Source organism: Trichogramma pretiosum, unplaced genomic scaffold (genome assembly GCF_000599845.2).
Source record: "Trichogramma pretiosum strain Unisexual culture from Peru unplaced genomic scaffold, Tpre_2.0 scaffold120, whole genome shotgun sequence".
NCBI classification, from domain to species: domain Eukaryota; kingdom Metazoa; phylum Arthropoda; class Insecta; order Hymenoptera; family Trichogrammatidae; genus Trichogramma; species Trichogramma pretiosum.
Window position 1 is genome coordinate 261,273 of NW_019641645.1, and position 20,610 is coordinate 281,882.

At 41.4% G+C, this 20,610-nt stretch overlaps 4 protein-coding genes across 6 annotated transcripts; 2 read left to right on the forward strand and 2 right to left on the reverse strand.

The window, feature by feature from the left end:
- Positions 1-124: 124 nt before the first annotated feature.
- On the forward strand, positions 125-8,327 carry LOC106655493 (putative inorganic phosphate cotransporter). Its single transcript, XM_023459776.1, has 5 exons — positions 125-128; positions 211-344; positions 5,532-6,227; positions 6,544-6,939; positions 8,140-8,327. Exons 1-5 carry the CDS (start codon positions 125-127, stop codon positions 8,305-8,307), a joined length of 1,398 nt encoding a protein of 465 aa, XP_023315544.1. The 3' UTR covers positions 8,308-8,327.
- On the reverse strand, positions 475-2,288 carry LOC106655523 (myoneurin-like). Of its 2 annotated transcripts, XM_014375947.2 has the most exons (3): positions 2,119-2,288; positions 1,933-2,041; positions 475-1,853 (listed from the first exon to the last, which is right to left on the reverse strand). In XM_014375947.2, the coding sequence occupies exons 1-3, from the start codon at positions 2,151-2,153 to the stop codon at positions 816-818; spliced, it is 1,182 nt and encodes a 393-aa protein (XP_014231433.1). In that variant the 5' UTR covers positions 2,154-2,288; the 3' UTR covers positions 475-815. The 2 variants fall into 2 exon arrangements, with proteins under 2 accessions (XP_014231433.1, XP_023315549.1); XM_023459781.1 differs by lacking the exon at positions 2,119-2,288 and having other exon boundaries at positions 475-1,845; positions 1,933-2,024.
- A 610-nt stretch (positions 8,328-8,937) lies between the features above and the next one.
- On the forward strand, positions 8,938-14,871 carry LOC106655612 (putative inorganic phosphate cotransporter). Of its 2 annotated transcripts, XM_014376103.2 has the most exons (5): positions 8,938-9,328; positions 11,988-12,109; positions 12,194-12,494; positions 13,417-13,805; positions 13,877-14,871. In XM_014376103.2, exons 1-5 carry the CDS (start codon positions 9,256-9,258, stop codon positions 14,522-14,524), a joined length of 1,533 nt encoding a protein of 510 aa, XP_014231589.1. In that variant the 5' UTR covers positions 8,938-9,255; the 3' UTR covers positions 14,525-14,871. The 2 variants fall into 2 exon arrangements, with proteins under 2 accessions (XP_014231589.1, XP_014231588.1); XM_014376102.2 differs by lacking the exon at positions 8,938-9,328 and having other exon boundaries at positions 10,952-12,109.
- Positions 14,649-15,935, reverse strand: LOC106655613. Its single transcript, XM_014376104.2, has 4 exons — positions 15,734-15,935; positions 15,536-15,665; positions 15,163-15,459; positions 14,649-15,091 (listed from the first exon to the last, which is right to left on the reverse strand). The coding sequence occupies exons 1-4, from the start codon at positions 15,877-15,879 to the stop codon at positions 14,930-14,932; spliced, it is 735 nt and encodes a 244-aa protein (XP_014231590.1). The 5' UTR covers positions 15,880-15,935; the 3' UTR covers positions 14,649-14,929.
- Between the last annotated feature and the right edge of the window lie 4,675 nt (positions 15,936-20,610).

The window sequence follows — 20,610 nt, forward strand, 5'->3', positions numbered from 1 at the left end:
CTTTTTCATTCGCTACTTTGTATCGAATATGTACCGCTCGAGGTGATAATAAATTCCACAAAGTAGCGTGTTAATTTGTCAGCGCTCTCGTCGCCTCGAGAAACCATAATTCTTCTCGATAAATATGGGTACGCGAGCATGACATTTTTTTTTAATCTCCATAAATCTCTCTTACGTAATTGTGAATTATTAATTTTTGTTCGTACGCAGCGAGATTTGGCATGAGACACGTCCTCGCGTTGCTTTTGTTCCTCGGAATGGCCATTGCCTACGCACTGAGGGTCTGCATGTCGGTGGCGATCGTCGCCATGAAAAATCCAAACCCCATCAATCCGAGCGTACCCGTAGGTATATTTTCATTTGACGTAATTTATATTTTTGCGATTGTTCGAGATGAAAGGGTTACTAATGAATTTCATAAGACCATATGTTGTACAATTCATAAATTATTATAATTTATTCATAAATATTGGTGTTCGTACTTTTATTCAGTCATGGTGAGCATTAAGATTACTCTTAAAATTAATTTTTTTAATTTTAAGAGTATCACTGGCGTGGATGATATCATTATGTATCGAATTTTCGCGGGTTTTGAGTTTGTCCTATCGTATAAAATTCGTGGAAATATCTTTCCACATTTATATCATATGAATAGGTGACATTACTGTGTGACGCTACAATTACCTCGTTGAGCGAATATCTTTTCAAATACATCACATGCATAAGTAATTTTTTATGCAACAAATCAATGTGATGTTGTAGCTAGACCCGGTATTTGAAATGTCTTTCCACATTTATAGTTATAGGTGATATCACTATGCAATGCTTTGACCGATTGTATCGCACTGATGCGTGACATCTTTATGTGTCCGCCTCATGTGATTATGAAGACTTATTTTGTATTTGTATATCTGTCCGCATGCACCACACGTATGAGAGTTTTTTTTATGTTGAGCGTCGACGTGTCTTTTGAGGTTTGACTTTGTAGAGAATTCCTGACTGCATGTATCGCATGAAAATTTGATTCCACTATGCTTCGAAACAATGTGGTCTCTGAGATAATTTTTACAGGCGAATATCTTTTCGCATATATCACATTTAAGACGGATTTCACTATGCACTTGTCTGATGTGAGCACAGAGAACATTCTTAGTTCTAAATTTTTTTCCGCACTTTTTGCATTTAAGTCTCTTACTCTTACCATTGTGTATCGCATCAATATGGTTTTTGAGGTGATCTTTTCGTTTAAATGTCTTATCACATCTATCGCATGCATGACTGGCTCCATTATGTGTTCTACTCAAGTGCCTTCTGAGACTCACGATTTGTGCAAATGTCTTTTTGCATGTATTACATTCAAAAGTATTTTTATTATGCAACGAATCGACTTTGAGTTTACTTTTTTGAGCAAATTTTTTTCCACGTGATTTATGCGCGGAGATGCTGTCACTTTGAACTGTATTACTTTGTGCTTTGGGTCTGTTTTGATGGTCAGACTTTTTTGTAATTCTCCTTTTTTTATTTTTTTTGACTGATTCACAATTCAAATTCATTTCTTTTGCACCGTCAATCAAATTTTCTTTTTTCACTTTCCGGGCTACTAGAATATCCACACTGGGCTTGACATCTTTACATTCGAATTCAATTTCAACATCGTTATTGACTTCACCGTCAAAATTCGAATTCGATTCCTCGGCCATGTCGTCGACAACTTCTTCTTTTAGTTTTTCTTTCGGTTCTTCTTTAATTTTGTGTAAATCCATTTTCTTTGGTAGCAATAAATTCTTATCGGGCTTTACATCTTGACATTCGAATTCAATCATCATATCGTCGCATCTTGGAATCCTAAGGACCTGTTGAAAGTTAAAGTTGAGTAAAAATTTTCATTTAAAACAATTACGATAGCAGTTGCTCATAATTATTAATTCTCACCAAATTATCTCGAAACGGCAACAGTTGGACGATTTTATAATCAGTTGACTCCTCAGTTATTTCGTCCTCACATTCAGTAAATGACACTTCAGAAGGTTCCTCTTTCACCCTGGAATAATTGTTTAAGATTAAGTAATATTTTATAAAAATTTATTCATACTTTCATTCTCATGAAATAAAAATTACTTGACGGGAGAGTTGAATATTTGACTGGAATCCATCTTATCCTCAATGAATTTCGTTAATGACTCAACGCTCTGGAATTGTCCAACGATCTAACTTGAACTCAATTTAATAATACTAACAAATCATGTTATAATGAAAAGCCGAACCAAACAAAACTAAGTCGTTATAATTTTATTATAGAAGAGATTAGAGGAAGAAATTGTATTATTTATCTTATGTTTATGAACGGTCGCTACAGAAAATATTGATGAAATGAAAATTATGAATACAATTACGAAGAAAGTAGATTAAACAAAAGAATACGTAATCGAAAAATACTTAGAGCCTCTCTGTACGAATGAAGAAGACATGATAATAAATATTGAAATTATATTAGTCGACATTTGAATAGTGAAATTCTGAAAATGATACTAAACGTTGAAAATTTTAATAAAGTAACTAATCGGTCTCGAAACTGATCAAGTCTTTATGTTAATTTTCATGCAGGATTGATAAACCAAAAAATTCGTCTGAACAATTTATTTCAATTCTGGGGTAAATGCAATTTATTAATTGCCCCATTGTTGTCTGTAACTTCACTGTGGCGTTATTGATTGATTAATGCCGCGTCAAATTATTTGGAGATGTATATAGTTATCGGAGAAATTCCCTACGATAGTGTCTGTTGGCCGAGCGCAACCGCAACTCATGTATCTTTCATATTGTCACATCTCGCCCAAGCGATAACATTTTTCAAGTGCCTACGCGTCGGCAGCCATCTTATCCATACCCAAACGTGTAAAATCTATTTAATAGCTAAAGTAAAAAAGCACAATAATGCTGACTTCATTCAATCCGCATTGCGAAAATTCAATCATAAATAAAGCCGACCTCCACGACTAGATGGCGAGTACCTTTATCGGTCAATCTGCAAGTGGCAAAGTAAAAATGATTTCATAAATATCAAATGTCATAACTTATAATTTCATAAATATTGGAATGTATTGATGAAAATGTATTGATATGAATTTTGGAAAGTCTTTACAACGAAAGTTTGGCGTGAAAATAAAGTTTCAGCTGTGAACGAGGTACACGAAAAATATTAATGAAAATTCTTTCATAATCATAGTCACACGTCGAACATAGACTAAACGTCAGTGGTGGCGCGAAACCAATACATCATCACTGCATCGAAATTCCCCTGACCAATGTATTTAAAGTTTCTTGTAGTTGTTGTTATTTCGCCAATGGTATTGAATTAATCGATAAAGATGTTTCACATCTTGCATCTATTCATAAGTAGCTGATTTTTTTCAATATTTTTTTTTTTTTTAAATTTTTAATATTTATCATTCATTGATTTTTTCAAAATCCTAAGCTCGCGTATAGTATAACATCAATAGAATGAAAATGTAGACTCTAGTGTCAGAATCTATCAACATATACATTTTTGTAAATAAAGACCAAATAATATCAAGCGTCGGTCCGTATACCAAAATACAAGCAACATCTGGCTTCGCGTTGTGTGGTTAAATTAATCGAGTCGCTGCGGTTAAATACTCTTCGAGATCTGCGAGGAGGAGAGACGGTGGTGGACATCGAGGCGAGGAACGACGCGGGCTCGACACCGCTGCACTCGGCTCTGCGGCGGGGTCGCACGAGCCTGGCCGAGCTGCTGCTGAGACGAGGGGCCGATACGAACTCGCGCGAACACGACGAGACGAGGCGGACGCCTCTGCACGTCATCTGCGAGCACGCGGACTACGGCGATCGTTCGATGGAGCCGTTCTTGGCGATCTGCGACGAGATGAATCGGCAGCTGCTGATCGACGCCAAGGACGAGTTGGACCGGACGCCGCTGGACTGTGCCCTGACAAATTTGCGGCCGGATCTGATGGAGCTGCTCATGGATCGCGGCGCCAATCTCGACGAGGTGCTTGTCCCCGACGACGACGAGAGCGACGAGGAAAATCTCGACGAAGGCCAGGAGGGCGATTACCACTTGAGACGGGTGGCAGGTGTCGTGGGCGTCTACGAGTGCCTGGAAAAACACGATTACGCACTCGGCCACGAGAACGCCCTGTGGATCGTGCAATTTTGGGCCCGGTACGTGAAGAAGAAGTGGCAGTATCTCGACGACGCTGGTGACTGGTGGAACGACGAGGACTTCGCGCGCGAAGCCAAGCAGCTGATGATACGTCCGGACCTTAGCATCCACGATTTGATTCGAGTCGACGAGCCCGAGCCCTTCGGGCTCGGTTACAGGGACTACTGGGAGCTCGCCCGCACGAACGCGCTGTCGAGGCGGCTCGCGTCCGTGACGCCGAGGCTCGTGCTGGCTTGCACCATGCATGTCTGCGAGAAAGCGTTGAGAGGACTCTTTAAACGCGCGACGATCGCTTTGGCGCGAAGTTTGAATGAAACTTTGGATGAAATGAGCGAAGACGATGACTCCGAGTAGTTGACGAACGAAGATTTGTATCGGGTTAATAAGTTTAACAAAAAAAAACTTATAATTTGTGATGATTAATTTTTTAAAACAATAATAATAATTTTTTCTAATTTTTGTCATTGTTTGATTTAATTTAATCAATTTGATTTGTTGATAAAATTGTATGATCTTTTATTTTTTGTAGCTTCTCATCTATTTAAGGAAACACACCTGTGTTTATACCTATAAATGAAAAACATGAAAATTAAGGATTACTATTAAAATTTTTCGTTTCTGGTGTAAAAATATGTTTTTATAGGTCCTTTTACAACAAACAATATGTCTCTAGTTCCTGTTATTATTAAGAATCATTCATTATTCATGTATATTGACTTGTGATTTCCAAGTCATTGACTGCATGATATTGAATACAATTTTTCACCAATCCGGATCCTTGCTCTCTCAAAAGTTTTGTAATAAAATTCTTTTCCACTCAAGTGTAACAGAATTTAAATAAAAGGCTTGGAAAATTTTTTTCATTCGAAAGTACAAAAAAAAGACAAAAATAGCTATTTTAATAACGCTTATTGCAATATTTGGAGATTAATAGATTAAAAAAATAACTAAATGAAAAATCTGCTACACTTAAGTGGAAGAGGATTTTATAACAAAACTTTTCAAAATCAAAGTCATGTGGTTAATGACTTAGAAATCACAAGTCAATAGGCATGTTTGATGGATGATTTTTAATATTAAGAGGAACTACAGACATATTTTTTGTTGTAAAAGTACCTGTAAAAACATATTTTTACATCAGAAACAAAAAATTTTAATATTAATCCTTAATTTTCATGTTTTTTATTTATAGGCATAAACACAGGTGTGTCCCCTTAACATAAATAAAAGGTTTGAAAACATGCACGATAGTGCGCAAAGATGTTTCACACCATGAAAAAGGAAATAAACAATAAATCCTCGCGCGATATCTCTTCCGACATTTCAGACGTACCAGTGGAGCTCTCGCGTCAGCAGCACCATCCTCAGCTCCTTCTTCTGGGGCTACGTCGCGGCCCAGCTGCCCAGCGGTCACTACGCCAGCACCCGGAGTCCCTGCAAGCTGCTGGCCTCGGGCATGCTGCTCTGCTCCCTTCTCACGGCTCTGCTGCCTCTGGCCGCCTCGCGCGGCGGCGTACCCTCGATCGTCCTCCTGCGGCTCTGCACCGGCCTCGGTCAGGGCTGTCTGTTCCCCTGCGCTCAGGCGCTGCTCGCCCGATGGTCGCCCGCCGCCGAGCGAGGCCGCCTCGGCGCCTTCGTGATGAACGGGCCGCCCTTCGGCGTGGTGGTGTCGATGCCGATCGCCGCCGCCCTGGCGCACAACACTCGGCACGGCTGGCCGGCCATATTTTACTTCTTCGCGGGCCTCGGTGTCGTTTGGTCGGCGGCGTTCTACTGGATCTGCTCGGATCGGCCGAGAGTTGATCGCAAAGAAGACGATCCCATCGTTTCGGCTGGTGCGATGCGTGATTCGATCGAAAGATCGCCGAGGAAGGACAAGGAAGTGCCGTGGCGAGCGATCTCGACGTCGCTGCCGGCTTGGTCGATACTCGTCGCCCACTGCGGCTACAATTGGGGCAATTACACGCTGCTCACGGAGATGCCGAGCTACATGAAGTACGCCTTGAACTTTGACGTGGCCCAAGTAAATTTCTCTTTTCTAGAAAATAAAATTATGCGCTCACCACAAAAGTCAAATCAAAGTCAAAAGTTCAATAGTATAGAAGTAACATTTTATATCTTTTGTAAAAGCTTAAAATAAAAATTCGTTTAACATTTTAAAAAAATCAAGTGTCAAATTATAAAATATAAAACGAGCATTTCATACTTTGATAAAAAATTTTTTTTTCAATTCATAAATTCCAATAAGCTTCTTTGACATCTGAGCATGGCTTATCAATGTTCAATTGAAGAAAAAAAATACATTGAAAAAACCCCCCAACACTACTCATATTATCTAGAGCGGCTTCGTCTCGACTCTGCCCTACCTACTCATGTGGCTGCTCGGCTTTCCGGTTGGCTACCTCTCGGACCTATCCATCAAACGTCGCTGCTCGATCGAGCTCGCCCGCAAGGTCTGCAACAGTCTCGGCCTCTGGTTGCCGGCCCTGGGTATGCTCGCGTTGTGCCACGTGCCCCACGGTGTCGATAACAACAACGACGATTCGCAGCTGCTGCTGGTGGCCATCCTGACGCTGACCGTCGGCTGCCAGGCTGCGGTCAGCGCCGGCTTCTTCATCAATCACATCGATCTCAGCCCGAACTACGCCGGGGCCATCATGTCCTGGACGAATTTCGTCGCCAACGTATGCGGCATACTCGCCCCGCTCGCCTGCGGCTTCGTCGTCACGGACGAGGTGAGCGATCGATAATAATAACAATAATAATAATAACGAGGGCACGCGGGTAATGTTTGTAAATTAAATTTGTGTCACGAATGGGTGCACAGGCAGATAGCTCAGTGAGACAAGAGGCACGGCGTTTCGTGAATCCGACCCAAGCACGGTTTCGAATTCCGTCGCCCGAAATCTCACCGAATTGATCCGCTATTGAACGTTTGGTGCCTTTGTGACACCCGCTACCTCGTACCTCATACCTCATACCTGTAACCTACACAAAAAAGTGGTCCCTCTTACGTCTGACGTAGGAGGGCAACTTTTGTTTTTTTTTGTACACTTTCAAAGGGACATTTTTTTTAAACACAAAATCATTTATTTTTTACTGAGATGTCACTGTTTACGGTAGAGATTTATTAAGCACAAAAGAATTATGTATCAAGTAATTTTCCCCTGTTGTATTTTCAGAAAATTCAAGCTGAACGTTGATTGATCTAAAAAATTGAGCATGCTTGTTTGCACATGAAGCCTAAACCGATAAAGAGTCGAAATAAAAAGATTTAACCCGTGCCAAAAATCGGAAAAATGAAACTTTTATAATTGTAGCCATGTACATAATACTTTTTTTTTTGTTTTTTTAACATAATATACTATTTTTTTAATAGGTACACAAATATAATCATAAAATTTTTGCAAAACCCTTCTTCAATTTTAAGAAGTAGCTTTTAAAATATTAGGTAAATTTTAATGTTTTTATACGATATTGAAGCTTAACCGCACGCAGATTCAAAGTTACGCACGCAGATCTCAAAAAATTATTCAGAAAAATTAATAGAAAAAAATATGTTTTTTCTCTGTTAGTCACTAAACAAGTTTTTCGAAATGTATCCTCATCGCGATCGATAATAAATGCAATTCGGTCTAAATATGCAGAACAACAAGCTCTTTTGAACGTGTCAAGAAAAAAATACGTGTGGATTGTCTCAGGATTTTATAATTACGATTGACGGCACAGGTTCAAACTTTTTACTTCGACTCTTTACCGGTCCGAGCTTCATTTTTTTACGATACATACATGATCTTCAAATTAATACAAAATTAAGGATACCGCAGTAAACCCACAATAGTTTGCATAGTCGAACGAATGTTTAAATTTACAAAATAAAAAGTCACGCTTTCCTCCTCCTCCTCTCTATCTCTATATATATACTTTGCTCGCAGAGAGACGTAACGCAGTGGCACGTAGTCTTCTACATCACCGCGGCTGTCTACATCGCCAGCAACGCGTTCTACATTGTCTTTGGAAAAGCCGAGATTCAGTCTTGGAATAATCCCAGCCGCGTCGACGACACCGAGCTCAAGTCGTATACGTTCGAGCGAGATGTATAATTTCGGAGTCAGTCCGCTCGTCGTCGTGCACTTTTTCCAATGACAATCCAGCGACGACGATGACGAGGAGTGCGCTCGAGCTTCGAAAGCAACGATATAATCGTTGGATATCTGTGTTTGCTCGCGGTCTATGAATTTTGTCGGACTTGTGTGTATACGAGTATAAGAGGAAAATAACAAGGAATAAAAAGGCGTTATAATTGTATGAAATTCCACGACTGCATTCCAATCGCTTGTGCTCTTGCATAATATAACGATAACGGACGAGAGAGAGAGAGAAAAAAAATTCGATCGAAATTTTCACCTTGAACACATTCAAAATCGGCACGTATAAATTCGGTATAGCCGAGAAAATGCGTTGAAAATGAAAAAATAACTCGAATCGAATGCACGCGCGCGTGGCCGATTACGAGCTCGATCGTGCGTGCGACTGAGAGAAGAAAGAGCCGCCCGAAGAAACGCGTGCCTCGAAGCGAGAGACGTGACTCTCTCTCTCTCCTCTTCGTAATTGATCTCCCCCCGGAAAGGTGCCGATCGCGCGCGGATTTCGATGATCCGCGGAGCTCGGGCTCGCTCGTGAATGCACAAATGCACAAACACACGCGTATATGTAGTGCACGTATATAGACGCGAGAAACGCTTCGGTGTGCGTATAGTCTCGTCGATGCCACACGTGCACAATCTACGTGAACGCGGGGCACGCACTCGGTCGCGCGGGGGCCCGCTGCAGTCTCTCGTTGCACTTTGCGCGCGCTCGCCTGGACTCGCGGATCATCCTCTCGAGCTTTTTTAAATTTCTTTTCATTTCTTCTTCGTATTAATTTAATTTACATATATGATCATCGAGGAGGCTTCGAGTGCGCGTAATTATCTCAACTTTCTGTGTTTGTTTTTTACTTTTTTAAATTATTTGCGAGGACTGAAGTATTAGAACGAAAAAAAAAAAAAATGACGAGGCAAGGCAGCTTGAGACGGGTGTCCTTGGCGGACAACATGAAGGAGGCGCCGGTCAAACCCAAAGGTGAGTCGTCCACGCTATGTGTGTGCTTGAAAAATTAGTTTTGTTTCGTTGTATAAGCATACCGAATCATCCAAATTACACTTTGATTATTTAAAATACCTCGAGGAATAATTTTAAGTTCAACTGTCGCGTTTGAAAAAATAAAACGTAAAGGTCGAAACATAAAAACGATTTCGTTGCGAGAGAAATAAATTCGTGCGCGGAATTAACAACCGGCTTATATACACACACGTCAATTATCGCACGCGCCTCCGACGACGACGTGATTTTAATGCTCGCCAGCTCTCATTGTTCGTTCAACTTAATCGAATACAGCCGTTAATGCGCTCAAAACTATATCGATGTTTTTTAAAGTCCGCTTACATGCATATAATTACCGGACTAATCTTCGCTCTATGACGCGCTAAAAAAAGCATAGAAAAAGAAGAAAAAAAATTTATTACACTTTTGCCACTCTACTTCGAAATTGAACCAACTGCGCTCCAAGCTCGCGGCGTTGTCGTTTCTCTTATCGTTAATGGCGAGTGTATACGAGCTGCCACACACGCTATTAACGAAAAAAAAAAGCAAAAACAAATTTATTGTACGTGCGTGTGTGTAAGAGCCCTCGCTCGTTCGAACGCGTCAAAGCTTACGTAAAAAAAAAGAAACTGAAAAAAATTGCCTACTTAAAAGCTAGTACAAGTAAGCGCGCAGTTTTTCAAACGAAACGAAACAAAATTTATTGCTCGGCGAGTATGCGGAGCGACACAATCGCGACATTTCGCTGTTATTAAATTATTATAATATGGCATTTGTCGGACGACGACGTTGACGCACAGACACACACGTGCCCGCGAGTCCATATAGCCGATGACTGGCGCGCGTGGGTACATACGTACCACATTATATGTATTATAATCCGACGAGAGAATCCGTCAGCTGTGCGAGCATGTGATGCCCCTGCGCCAGTCATCGGCAAGGATCACGCGGATTTTTTTTCTTCTTTCGCTTAGATATCGCGTATACGCGTTGAGAAAAAAAAATGTGCGTCACGAAAATTCGTCTGGTTTCGTACATTTTTTTTTTGTACAAATACGTACGGTCTACGATAAGTACATACACACACGGAAAATTAAGCCCGTGGTCGCGGTGATTCGAGGCGCGAATGGAGCTATAATAAACACACATGCTAGCGGACACGAGAGGTGAACGTTCGATACGCGCGCGAGACCGCCACGGAGCGCGAGCGTCAATTATTATGTACACGATCGATCGAGCGACAAAAAAAAAAAAACAAAACAGCGACGAGGATTTTCGGCTGCCCGATCGAGATCGTTTATTATTCCGTGTACGCGACGTGGTATAATGACCGATTAGACGAGCAATTAGTAAAAAAAAAAAAAATAATTCGTTTTCATTAGCGATTGGCTCGTCTCGTAGGTCAAAAAATCCTCGCGAAATACATCGTTCAACTCGACATTTACGCACGCGTTCGTATATGCGCGCGATCGTTTCCTTGGACTGATTTTGCAAGTTGACACGACTAAGGCGACAACGACGCGCGCGGCACATATTTAATAAATACGCGCGCGCATACCTCGATATTAGCAATGAGATTATTTGTATATTTATTATAAACAAAGCCTCGGACGAGAGAAAAAAAATCAATTTCCAATCGAACGACGACACACACACACACACACACACACACGTATACGGATCGGTAATAATGTATGCCGATCGCGTGTATATGTATCATAACGCCGAGTATGTGCCCGATAACGATTTGCGAGTTCGCGCGTGTATGCGTGCTCTATCGTATAATTGTAGTAAGTCGCACACACACTCACAGGTGTGCACAGGAATCCGCGGCTTATTATCATTCGTTGTTATTATTACCGAGTCGCACGTGCGGAGGTAGCTGTAGCCGCTGCGAGTGGCATTCGCGAATCCTTTTTCGTATATTATACGTACACGTTTATCGATAAATATAATAATCGGATGAAAAATCGGTATCAAACGCGCGACGAACGACCCCAAAGCCTTTTATTTATATTGAAACGCGACGATCGGAATGTGCACTCGTGCACATATCTCGCGTTCGCGTAATGATTTTTGAACCTTGCCGTGTATTTGTATATTGCTTATCTTCGCTTTTTTTTCCTTCGCGTTATTTCTAACAAATATATATATAACGATGCCGCCGCGTCAATATATGAATTAATGCATGTACTATATTATGATAAAGTGTCCGCTCGTCGCCGGCCGACAGCACGACGATAAGACGACGACGACGACGAAGCGGCTGCCCGATGATTTTCCGCGATACGCATTGGAATATTTTACGCATGCATAATAATATTACAGACAAGAGTCGAGTGGAATCGATCGGACTCTTTTCTCTCTTAATTTTTCCATCTTAGGCTCTCAATTGTAAAATGCGCGTAAATATAGGAGACGCATAGAAAAATGTATATCCTTATCGAACGTATACCAAACATAGGCGAGCACGTGCTTACAAATGAATTAATTCTCTCTCGTACTTGATATTGCGGAGATCGTGCGCCGCATTATTCGTTCATACGATATTATATGCCATTAAACTTGCTCATAAAAAATTCTAATCATGCGCCGCTCTTGTGTCCACGCGGTGGTCACACACTACATACACACACAGACAAGATCGGCGCCCGTCACGTGCAGGCGCTGCTCTTGACCGGCGGCTTCCTGTGCTGCTACGCGATGCGCGTCTGCATGTCCGTCGCCGTCGTGGCCATGTCCGACAAGACCAAGCCGATGGTGAGTACATATACGACGAAAGAAAAGAAAAAAAAATTCAACCGATCTTATACACATTATATACATTATATCGCATATATACAGCACTTCGACTGGGACGAGTCCACGCAGAATCTCATGCTGAGCTCGTTCTTCTGGGGCTACGTGCTGACCCAGATACCGGGCGGCATGGTGGCGCAGCGCTGGGGCGCCCAGCGGCTCTACGGCGCCGCCGTCGGCCTCTGCGGCTTGGCCACCCTCGCCATACCGATCGCGGCGCGCTACGGCGACTATCAGCTCGTCTGCGCCTGTCGAGTGTTCTGCGGTCTGTGTCAGGGCGTCGTGCCGCCCATCATACACACGCTGCTGGCCAAGTGGGTGCCGCTGCCCGAGCGAGGTCGTTTCAGTAAGTGTATTAACGATTCGATTAAAAGCTTGAATTAAAAAAAAATAGTTGTATAAATCGAAATGGTGGAAATTTTATTTTTGTGATTATCTACGCGCGATTGACCAAAAGAAACTTCTACCCAAGCTCAGGAAAATGAATTTAATCACTTTTATCATAGTCCTGAATATTGTGTTATAAATATCACTTGTTACATGATCTTGAAAAGTTTTTTTCATCAATATTCTTGTATAGGGGTGTAAAAATCTTCAGAAAAGTACCTCATCGACTTGAACGGAGCAGAATTTGGAAAAATTGTGTACAACTTTATATACACGTTAAAATGTGACAATTTTTAAGAAAATCAATATTTAATCAAATGCCATATTTAAGCACTTGGAAGAGAAGTAAACTTTTCTTTTCAAATTCATCTTCGCTCAATTGGATGAGGTTACTTTTTTTGAAGATTTCCACACCCCATAGATCAATATTGATGAAGAACTCACGTCAGACTCGCGCGGCCAGTAAATTCAATTACAATATTTAGTATTATGATTAAATTGATGTAAGTGGTATTTCAGAGCTTGGGTAAAAGTTTTCTTTTGTCAATCAGGCGTAGAATGAACATATTTTACTATCACAAAAAGAAAATTTCCACACTGAGAAAAAAATTGATTGATTCAATGAAAATTTAATTAAATACAATCTATGAAATAATTTCATTGAAATAATCTTTTTTTCTTTGGTTTCATGAAATTAAAGAAAAAACGATTATTTCAATGAAATTATTTCATAGATTGTATTTAATTAAATTTTCATTGAATCAATGAATTTTTTTTCTCAGTGCACTATTTCGATTTACATAACTATTCTTGAATTCAAGCTCCGCGCTAGATCGCGCAGCCAAATCATCTTTTCTTTCTCTTCTCCTTTCTCTTCCCAGCCTCGTTCGTCTACTCGGGCGGCTGGGTCGGCAACGTCATCGCCCTCCAAAGCTCCGGCCTGCTGGCCGGCTCCTTGCTCGGCTGGTCCTCGTGCTTCTACTTCTGGGGCAGCCTGTCGCTCGGCTGGGCCGTGCTCTGGCAGTTCGCCGGTCGCGAGTCCCCGGCCGAGCACACGGAGATGGCCTTCGACGAGCGCCTCTACATCGAGAGCAGTCTCGGGGTGGTGGAGACCACGGCGCCCGTGACGACGCCCTGGCGCGCGATACTGACCTCGGTGCCGGTCTGGGCGCTCCTCGTCACCCAGTGCTCGCAGTCCTGGGGCTTCTGGATGCTGCTCTCGAAGATACCGAGCTACATGGACAAGGTGCTGCACTACGACATACAGAACGTGAGTTGCGAGGATTATATACCGATTGTAACTACCGATTGCTCACTTCCTGGTGCATTTAATGTTTACAGAACGGCTTGATCTCGTCGCTGCCCTACCTGTGCGCCTGGCTCATGAGCTTCCCCGTGAGCATCATGTCCGACTGGGCGATACGCAAGAATCGCCTGAGCACGCGCTCGTCGCGCATGATCTGCAACACCTTCGGCGAGGTGTTCCCCGCACTGGCCCTCGTCGGCCTGGGCTTCGTCGGCGCGGGCCAGCAGCTGCTCGCCGTGGGCATACTCGTGCTGGCCGTGACCGGCAACATCGCCATCTACTGCGGCCATCACGCCAATCACATGGATCTGTCGCCGAATTACGCCGGGCCGCTGATGGGCTTCACCAATGCCGCGGCCAACGTGTGCAGCATACTGGCGCCTCTGGTGCAGGGCTACGTCGTCAAGGATCCGTCCAACGTGGCCGAGTGGAGGAGCATATTCTTCCTGACGGCGGGCATCTACGCGGCCGGCGCCACGACCTTCCTGTGCTTCGGCTCGGTGCAGGTGCAGTCCTGGAACGACGCCACCATCAAGCGCAGCTGCTCGGCCAGGCGCTCGACCCTGTCGGCGAGGCGACCCGTGCCGCCCATACCGATCACCGAGATCTACAGCAGCGAGCAGACCAAGGCCAACGTCATCGGCAGCAACGTCGCCGTCATCGAGGAAAAAATCGAGAGATAAGCGTCCACGAGGCGAGAGGTGGATATAAACGCACTGGAGTCTCATCAATCTCACCGTTGTACATAGATAATCATGTATTAAAATACTGTATATTGTATGATGTTCGAACAATTATTCTAGACCATAAGTTTCAATTGTATTTAATTATCTACAAATTTCTGTTTTTACAAATCGATTAATTTTTATCGTACGTAGAACTTAATTTCTTAACAGTGCTGCGTATTGCGTATTGCAGCGTACTTACTATTAGTCGATTCGACTTATCACATAGTGTAAGCTATATAATTTTATGTACAAAGTTTAGAAATGCAATGATTCACATGTAAATAAATGCTATGCAAAATCTGCTTGGCAGATTTTTCTAAATTAAGAATTCCATTCGTGTCGCTCTCTTTTTCAACACTTTTAATTATCTTTGGACTTTTTTGGTACTTTGAACGATTTGTGTATAGTCCACAGTACGTAAGCTGCTCCGGTGAGAGTCACCAGGTGTGTCATACTAGTGACTAGGAATTTTCTACTCGTATTGCCAACTGGTATCTTCCATTCAAAGTCATTGTAGCCCTCCTGCAGAAAAATATTCGTCGAATGAGTTGAGAGAATGAAATCTACTGTACTGTAACTTTATAAAAATTTACCCAAATGTAATACACGTCTCTCCATTTCTTGGTGAGTTCACTGCACGGCGAGCATATTTTTGCCTTTGAAACTCTATGATCTTTGATTCTTTCCTTGCATCCTAGTAAAAGTACAGGTCTAGCTAGAGTTACATCGACAGGCTCTCCAGACGGATTAGAAAAGTGATAGCGCTGATGAATGGGAAAGGACAGAGTAGTTTTTGTACTTATCAGTTGTGCGCAAGCTGTTACGTCCTGCTCGTAGGCTCTCTCGCCAAACAGCTCCACGTCAATTTCACCATCTACGCAAGCATTACTCTGCAACGACAAATGCTAATCAGCCATCTTGATTCAAAATTAATAATTCTTTATCAGAGCAATCAATGTTTTTTACCTCTTGCCTACGTCTGAGATCAGCTAGCTCATCATAGTTCACGTAAACAGAGGATGGCAGTTCTTCGTACAGTGCTATGAAGCAGCTTTTGTTTTTCCAGCTACCTGTATCCACCGTATACCTGACAGTTCTGTCAAAAACAAAAGAAACTCATCAATTATTTCAGACCAAAACATTGGCCCCAACGAGTTGACTAACCTATGAAATCCTTCGCCCTCGACGAAGCCCTTGACCGTGGCACCGACGGACACGGCGGTCGTCGCCGTGGGCAGGAAGCTCAAGGCGAACAGCACGTAGAAGCACACCAGCAGCACGGCGAACACGAAAGTCGACCCGGCGGACATGACGAGGATGTGACATATACACAAACGTATTCACTGATCGCCGACGACGCGGTGCATTACGAAACTTCGGGTTTTGTTTATCTCTCGCTCGCCTGTTGTGCGGCTTCTGCTACGCGAGGCGAGTAGTCGACGATCGCGCCGAGGGATGGCGCTGTATGGACACTTTGCCAGTCGAGTAAGCTGAAATATTTTTTAAGCGTTGCTGCAGCGACTTGCCAATAGATGATGGAACCTCGCTCGGGACTTTCCTCGCGAGCGGGAAAATATTGGACAATTGCTATATAATTGCCAGTTCCGAGCCTCATAAATAAACACTTTCGACTTACTTCTGATTAAATTTTTGAAAGGTATTTTTTTCAACGTTCTTGGCATTTTTAACTTAAAAACTGAACGGCACACCTGGTGTAGTTGGAAAAATAGCCGGTATAGCGTTTGGTGCAATAGGAGTAATTGGCACCGCGAGAACGTTTTGAATTGAATGCATAGCGATATGCGGGTCTCGCCTAGTTGACGATCATCGTCGCGCACGCCGACCTCTCTTATTTGAATCTCGATCTGGAACGACCCATAAGCGCTTCATAAACTTCTTTACGTTTCTTCGAAGACACTCGTTGGTGGCAGAATTGCAAGTGACTGATTTTATTAATTTTCTGAAGTGTAATTGACACTGTTGGCTTTGCGCTTGGCTATAAAGAGACTATGACGAATAAAATTGATGAAATTGTGACATCGTCCTGCTGCCATGATTTATTGCAATCATCATTTATATAATGTACTGAGATTTTAATGTATTAGAACATTGGATTATCAATGATTTATTAATTTCATAATCGGAGCCAGTTATTTATTCGTATTTTTTTTCCTGATCCTCTATCTATGGCACGGTATGCACGAAAAATATTGAAATAATAAGATTCACATTTATTATTTTATCATTCCTGACAGAATACATTCTGTTAAGGAATAAGTGGACACAAGTATATAGGGAAAAAGCCTCGTAAGGCATGAAAAACATTTTTATCAAACGATAAGTTGTAAAATTTGACATAACGTTGAACAGATGAAAGTCAAGCTATTTTGAAAACAGTAGAAAACACAGAAGAAAACGATCTTTCAACCTTCCGTCGATTGATTTTTTTATAAAGGTTATTAACATTTAAAAAAAAATTTCTTAACTAGAATAAATCGAAATAAGTTACGCATCGTGACAACACGAGTTCCGTCTATCTGAATATCGTACAAAAAAATACAAGCTATATAATATGTGCACAGAGTATACAGCTATTTGCAATTATCGTTTATAAATTCGATATACATTACAGCCACACACATTAGCTCGAGTCACGTCGATGGCGATTCTCCGCGCTTCGCTCTCGAGAAGTTTATAGAGATAGAGAGAGAGAGAAAGAGAGCTTGCGACTTTCGTCGCCGAGTATTGTCCCTGGGACACGAAAATAGCTGAAAGCGTTTCTCTCTCTCTTTCGCAGCGCCAGAGCAGCAGCAGCAGCAGCAGCAGCGGAGCAGAGCAAAGCCGTATTCTATATATGCGTCAGCGTCGTCGTCGTCGTTAACTGCCTTAGCTCTAGCTTATAATGTAACCGTACCCTATATATATGCGTGTGTGCGATCGAAAGAAAAACCCGCGCGCTCGACGACGACGAAGTTTTACCCTCTGCCGCGCGTACACGAAGGAGAGAGAGAAAAATTTTTTGGCGGTGCGGATATGGCCGCGAGCATAGAGAGAGAGAGAGAGAGATTATCAAGGAGAAAATTTATCGCGCGCGTCTCTCTCTTTTTATGCACACGTGTACGCGAGTAGTATAACATATATATATACCCCGCAGATCTCGTAAAATATACGCACTCGTACACGCGTATGCTCGAACGATGCATCTGTAATCACGCACCATTTGGAGAATATAGCCCGGTGACTTTTTGAACGTAACATTTCGATGGCGAGTTTTCGTAGATACGCGCGTGCGACAATGTGCGAAACGTCGGATTCCTCCGCGGCTTCCGGATCAGCTGATCGATCGTCCGCGCAGGTGGTGGTGCCGCGAGAACTGCTGCGTTATCTTCCATGGGGCTGGGAAATCATTACGATTTTCCGAGCTTCAAGGGATTTACTGTATCTTTAGAATTTTCTAAAAATTGATTATTTTTTAATTGCATTTTTAGAAAGTATATAAATACAAAAGTGTCTTATTGAAAATTCATCAATACTGGAGCGATCCCCGGCATCAGGGTGAGAAACGAAATGGATTACACCAATCGATTTCTCGTGAAATTTTACATAGAAATACATTTGATATTTTTAAAGTGTAAGTGTAAAATCGTTCGCGATATCGAAATATTAGTCAACCGTCGGCCGTGTTGGCTAGCCACGCATTAAAAATTCAAAATGTATTTCTCTGTAAAATTTCATAAGGAATCGTTGGTGTTATACATTTTCCCGTATTTTGCTTAGTTTTGGAAATATATGCGAATAACAATTTCACTCTCTTTTTTCACCCTGATTATGGAGGTTGAGGCAAAAAATAATATCATATTCGGATTCCTGAGGGTCAAAAACACAAGAAAGCGCATCGTTTGCTGTGGTTTCTAAAATTTCTTCCACATATGAAAAGCATTGTAAATAATGTCGTTAAAATTTCAAGAGATTCTACCGATAGTCATTTGTTGAGGAAACTACTTCAAATGCAATGGCGACTGATGTGATACCACATGGTGGACATCGACGGTACCGACTCCGAAGTGACTCTCACTCTTGTGAGCTTACAATATATTCGTTTAATTTTTAAATTTTTGGACTTATTATTATAATATAGTATCCTTTACTTTCAATACAACACATGTACCAGGATTTCATCTGATCCATTCCGCCAAATTCCACAAATTAAACAGGAACGATGGCAATAGTAGGTATGGTATGGAATGAATTTTAATTTGATATGAGAAATTTCCTCCATTCCTATTTTTTGCTTTCTCGTAGAGTAAGCTATGCAATAAGCTTGAAAATAAAATTTTGAAACAGACGTCGTAGGAAATTTGGTTTACACAGATGGAAAAAACCACATTGAATTACCAATAGATGTTTGTAGGTGTGTATGTTGGCCTTCTCGGCCTTCTAACTAACATAGGAATGTAATTATATGAACTAAGAATTTACTGTACTTTTATAACGTATCCTTTTTTCATTAGCTTGAATACAAGCATTATGATTATTATAATACAATTAGTTTATCAATATTAAAGGTTTAGTTAGTTTATATTATAGTGGTCATTTATAAAAATGTACCGTCTGTTCAAGGTAAATTTACACCAACTTCTAAAGACCTCTAGGCTTATTTAAAGTTTCATGTGTTAATGTGAAAAATGTTGTATAAAAATATTTTTCACGCGTTAGCCATTTGCCAATGTATTGGCGGCGGGTTTTTCATTGGACACTTGGTAAAAACATTGCTTAAGATTATATACGAAGCTAGAAAAATGCGTGATCGATTGAAATGTCGGAAATAAATAGATTAAAATATAGTTAATTGAATAAATTTTTGATGAAAAATGTTTATTGACGAATAAATGTAAACGTAAAATTGTTCAATACATAAAATATGTACAAAAATAATGTATCGGCTTGGTCACATTGAAAAATCGTATCGAATGATACAAAGAAAGAAGACATTTCTAAACTAATTATATTCTTAAATTAACTCGAAAAAGTGATTCTGAGTACGAGATTCAATGATTGCGTTCATATCTTCACAATCATTGTGTACTTTTTTTCGGTGTCTGACTAAATTAAACCGAAGTCCAAATTTCTTATCGCATTTGTCGCATGCGAAATTTATGATATCTTCGTGGGCTATTAGTTGGTACAGAAACAGATTCGGTTTGTGAGCCGATTTTTTCTGGCCCTTGTCGAATGAGTAATTTTTTCGACCTTCGTGTACGATCCTTTGGTGAGTAAGCAAATGCGATTTTCGTCCCAATTTTTTTCCGCACTTGTTACGTGAGAAATTTTGACGACGTTCGTGAACTGTTTTTTGGTGTACTATCAAATTGCTACGAATCCTAAATGTCTTCTCGCACCTCTCACATGCATAATCTTTGCGACTTTCATGAATTGTTTTGCGGTGTTTTATCAAATTGCCTCGTTCCCCAAATTTCTTGTTGCAGTTGTTGCATGCGTAATCTTTTCGACCTTCATGGACTGTCTTTTGGTGAGTGAGCAAATTTACTTTTTGTCCAAATAGCTTCTCGCATTTGTCACATGCATAATTTTTGCGACCTTCATGGACTGACCTTTGGTGCTTTAGTAAATTTGATTTAGTTCCAAATTTACTTTCGCACCTTTCACATGCAAAATCCTTCCGACCTTCGTGTACTGTTCTTTGGTGCCTCAACAAAGCCGATTTTTGTCCAAATGTTTTCTCGCACCTGCCACATGCGTAATCTTTTCCACCTTCGTGGACTGTTCTTTTATGCATACGCAAATTATGTTTCAGTCCGAATTTCTTCTCGCACTCGTCGCATACGTAATCTTTGCGCCCTTCATGTACTGTCTTTTGGTGCTTTAGTAAATCTGGTTTTCGTCCAAATTTCTTATCGCACTTGTCGCATACGTAATCTTTGCGTCCTTCATGTACTGTCTTTTGGTGCTTTAGCATATCTGATTTTTGTCCAAATTTCTTATCGCACTTGTCGCATGCGTAATCTCTCCGTCCGTCATGG

Excerpts from the sequence above, each read along its gene's own strand:
- LOC106655493 (XM_023459776.1), top strand. Across the intron at positions 345-5,531 it reads CCATCAATCCGAGCGTACCC|ACGTACCAGTGGAGCTCTCG; the intron begins GTAGGTATATTT and ends CCGACATTTCAG. Across the intron at positions 6,940-8,139 it reads GCTTCGTCGTCACGGACGAG|AGAGACGTAACGCAGTGGCA; the intron begins GTGAGCGATCGA and ends CTTTGCTCGCAG.
- LOC106655523 (XM_014375947.2), bottom strand. The coding sequence starts at position 2,153 with ATGGATTCCAGTCAAATATTCAACTCTCCCGTCAA. Across the intron at positions 2,042-2,118 it reads ATATTCAACTCTCCCGTCAA|GGTGAAAGAGGAACCTTCTG; the intron begins GTAATTTTTATT and ends CAATTATTCCAG. Across the intron at positions 1,854-1,932 it reads TGCCGTTTCGAGATAATTTG|GTCCTTAGGATTCCAAGATG; the intron begins GTGAGAATTAAT and ends AACTTTCAACAG.
- LOC106655612 (XM_014376102.2), top strand. The coding sequence starts at position 11,903 with ATGCCATTAAACTTGCTCATAAAAAATTCTAATCATGCGCCGCTCTTG. Across the intron at positions 12,110-12,193 it reads CCGACAAGACCAAGCCGATG|CACTTCGACTGGGACGAGTC; the intron begins GTGAGTACATAT and ends GCATATATACAG. Across the intron at positions 12,495-13,416 it reads GCCCGAGCGAGGTCGTTTCA|CCTCGTTCGTCTACTCGGGC; the intron begins GTAAGTGTATTA and ends TTCTCTTCCCAG.
- LOC106655613 (XM_014376104.2), bottom strand. The coding sequence starts at position 15,879 with ATGTCCGCCGGGTCGACTTTCGTGTTCGCCGTGCTGCTGGTGTGCTTC. Across the intron at positions 15,666-15,733 it reads GAGGGCGAAGGATTTCATAG|AACTGTCAGGTATACGGTGG; the intron begins GTTAGTCAACTC and ends TGTTTTTGACAG. Across the intron at positions 15,460-15,535 it reads ATCTCAGACGTAGGCAAGAG|AGTAATGCTTGCGTAGATGG; the intron begins GTAAAAAACATT and ends TTGTCGTTGCAG.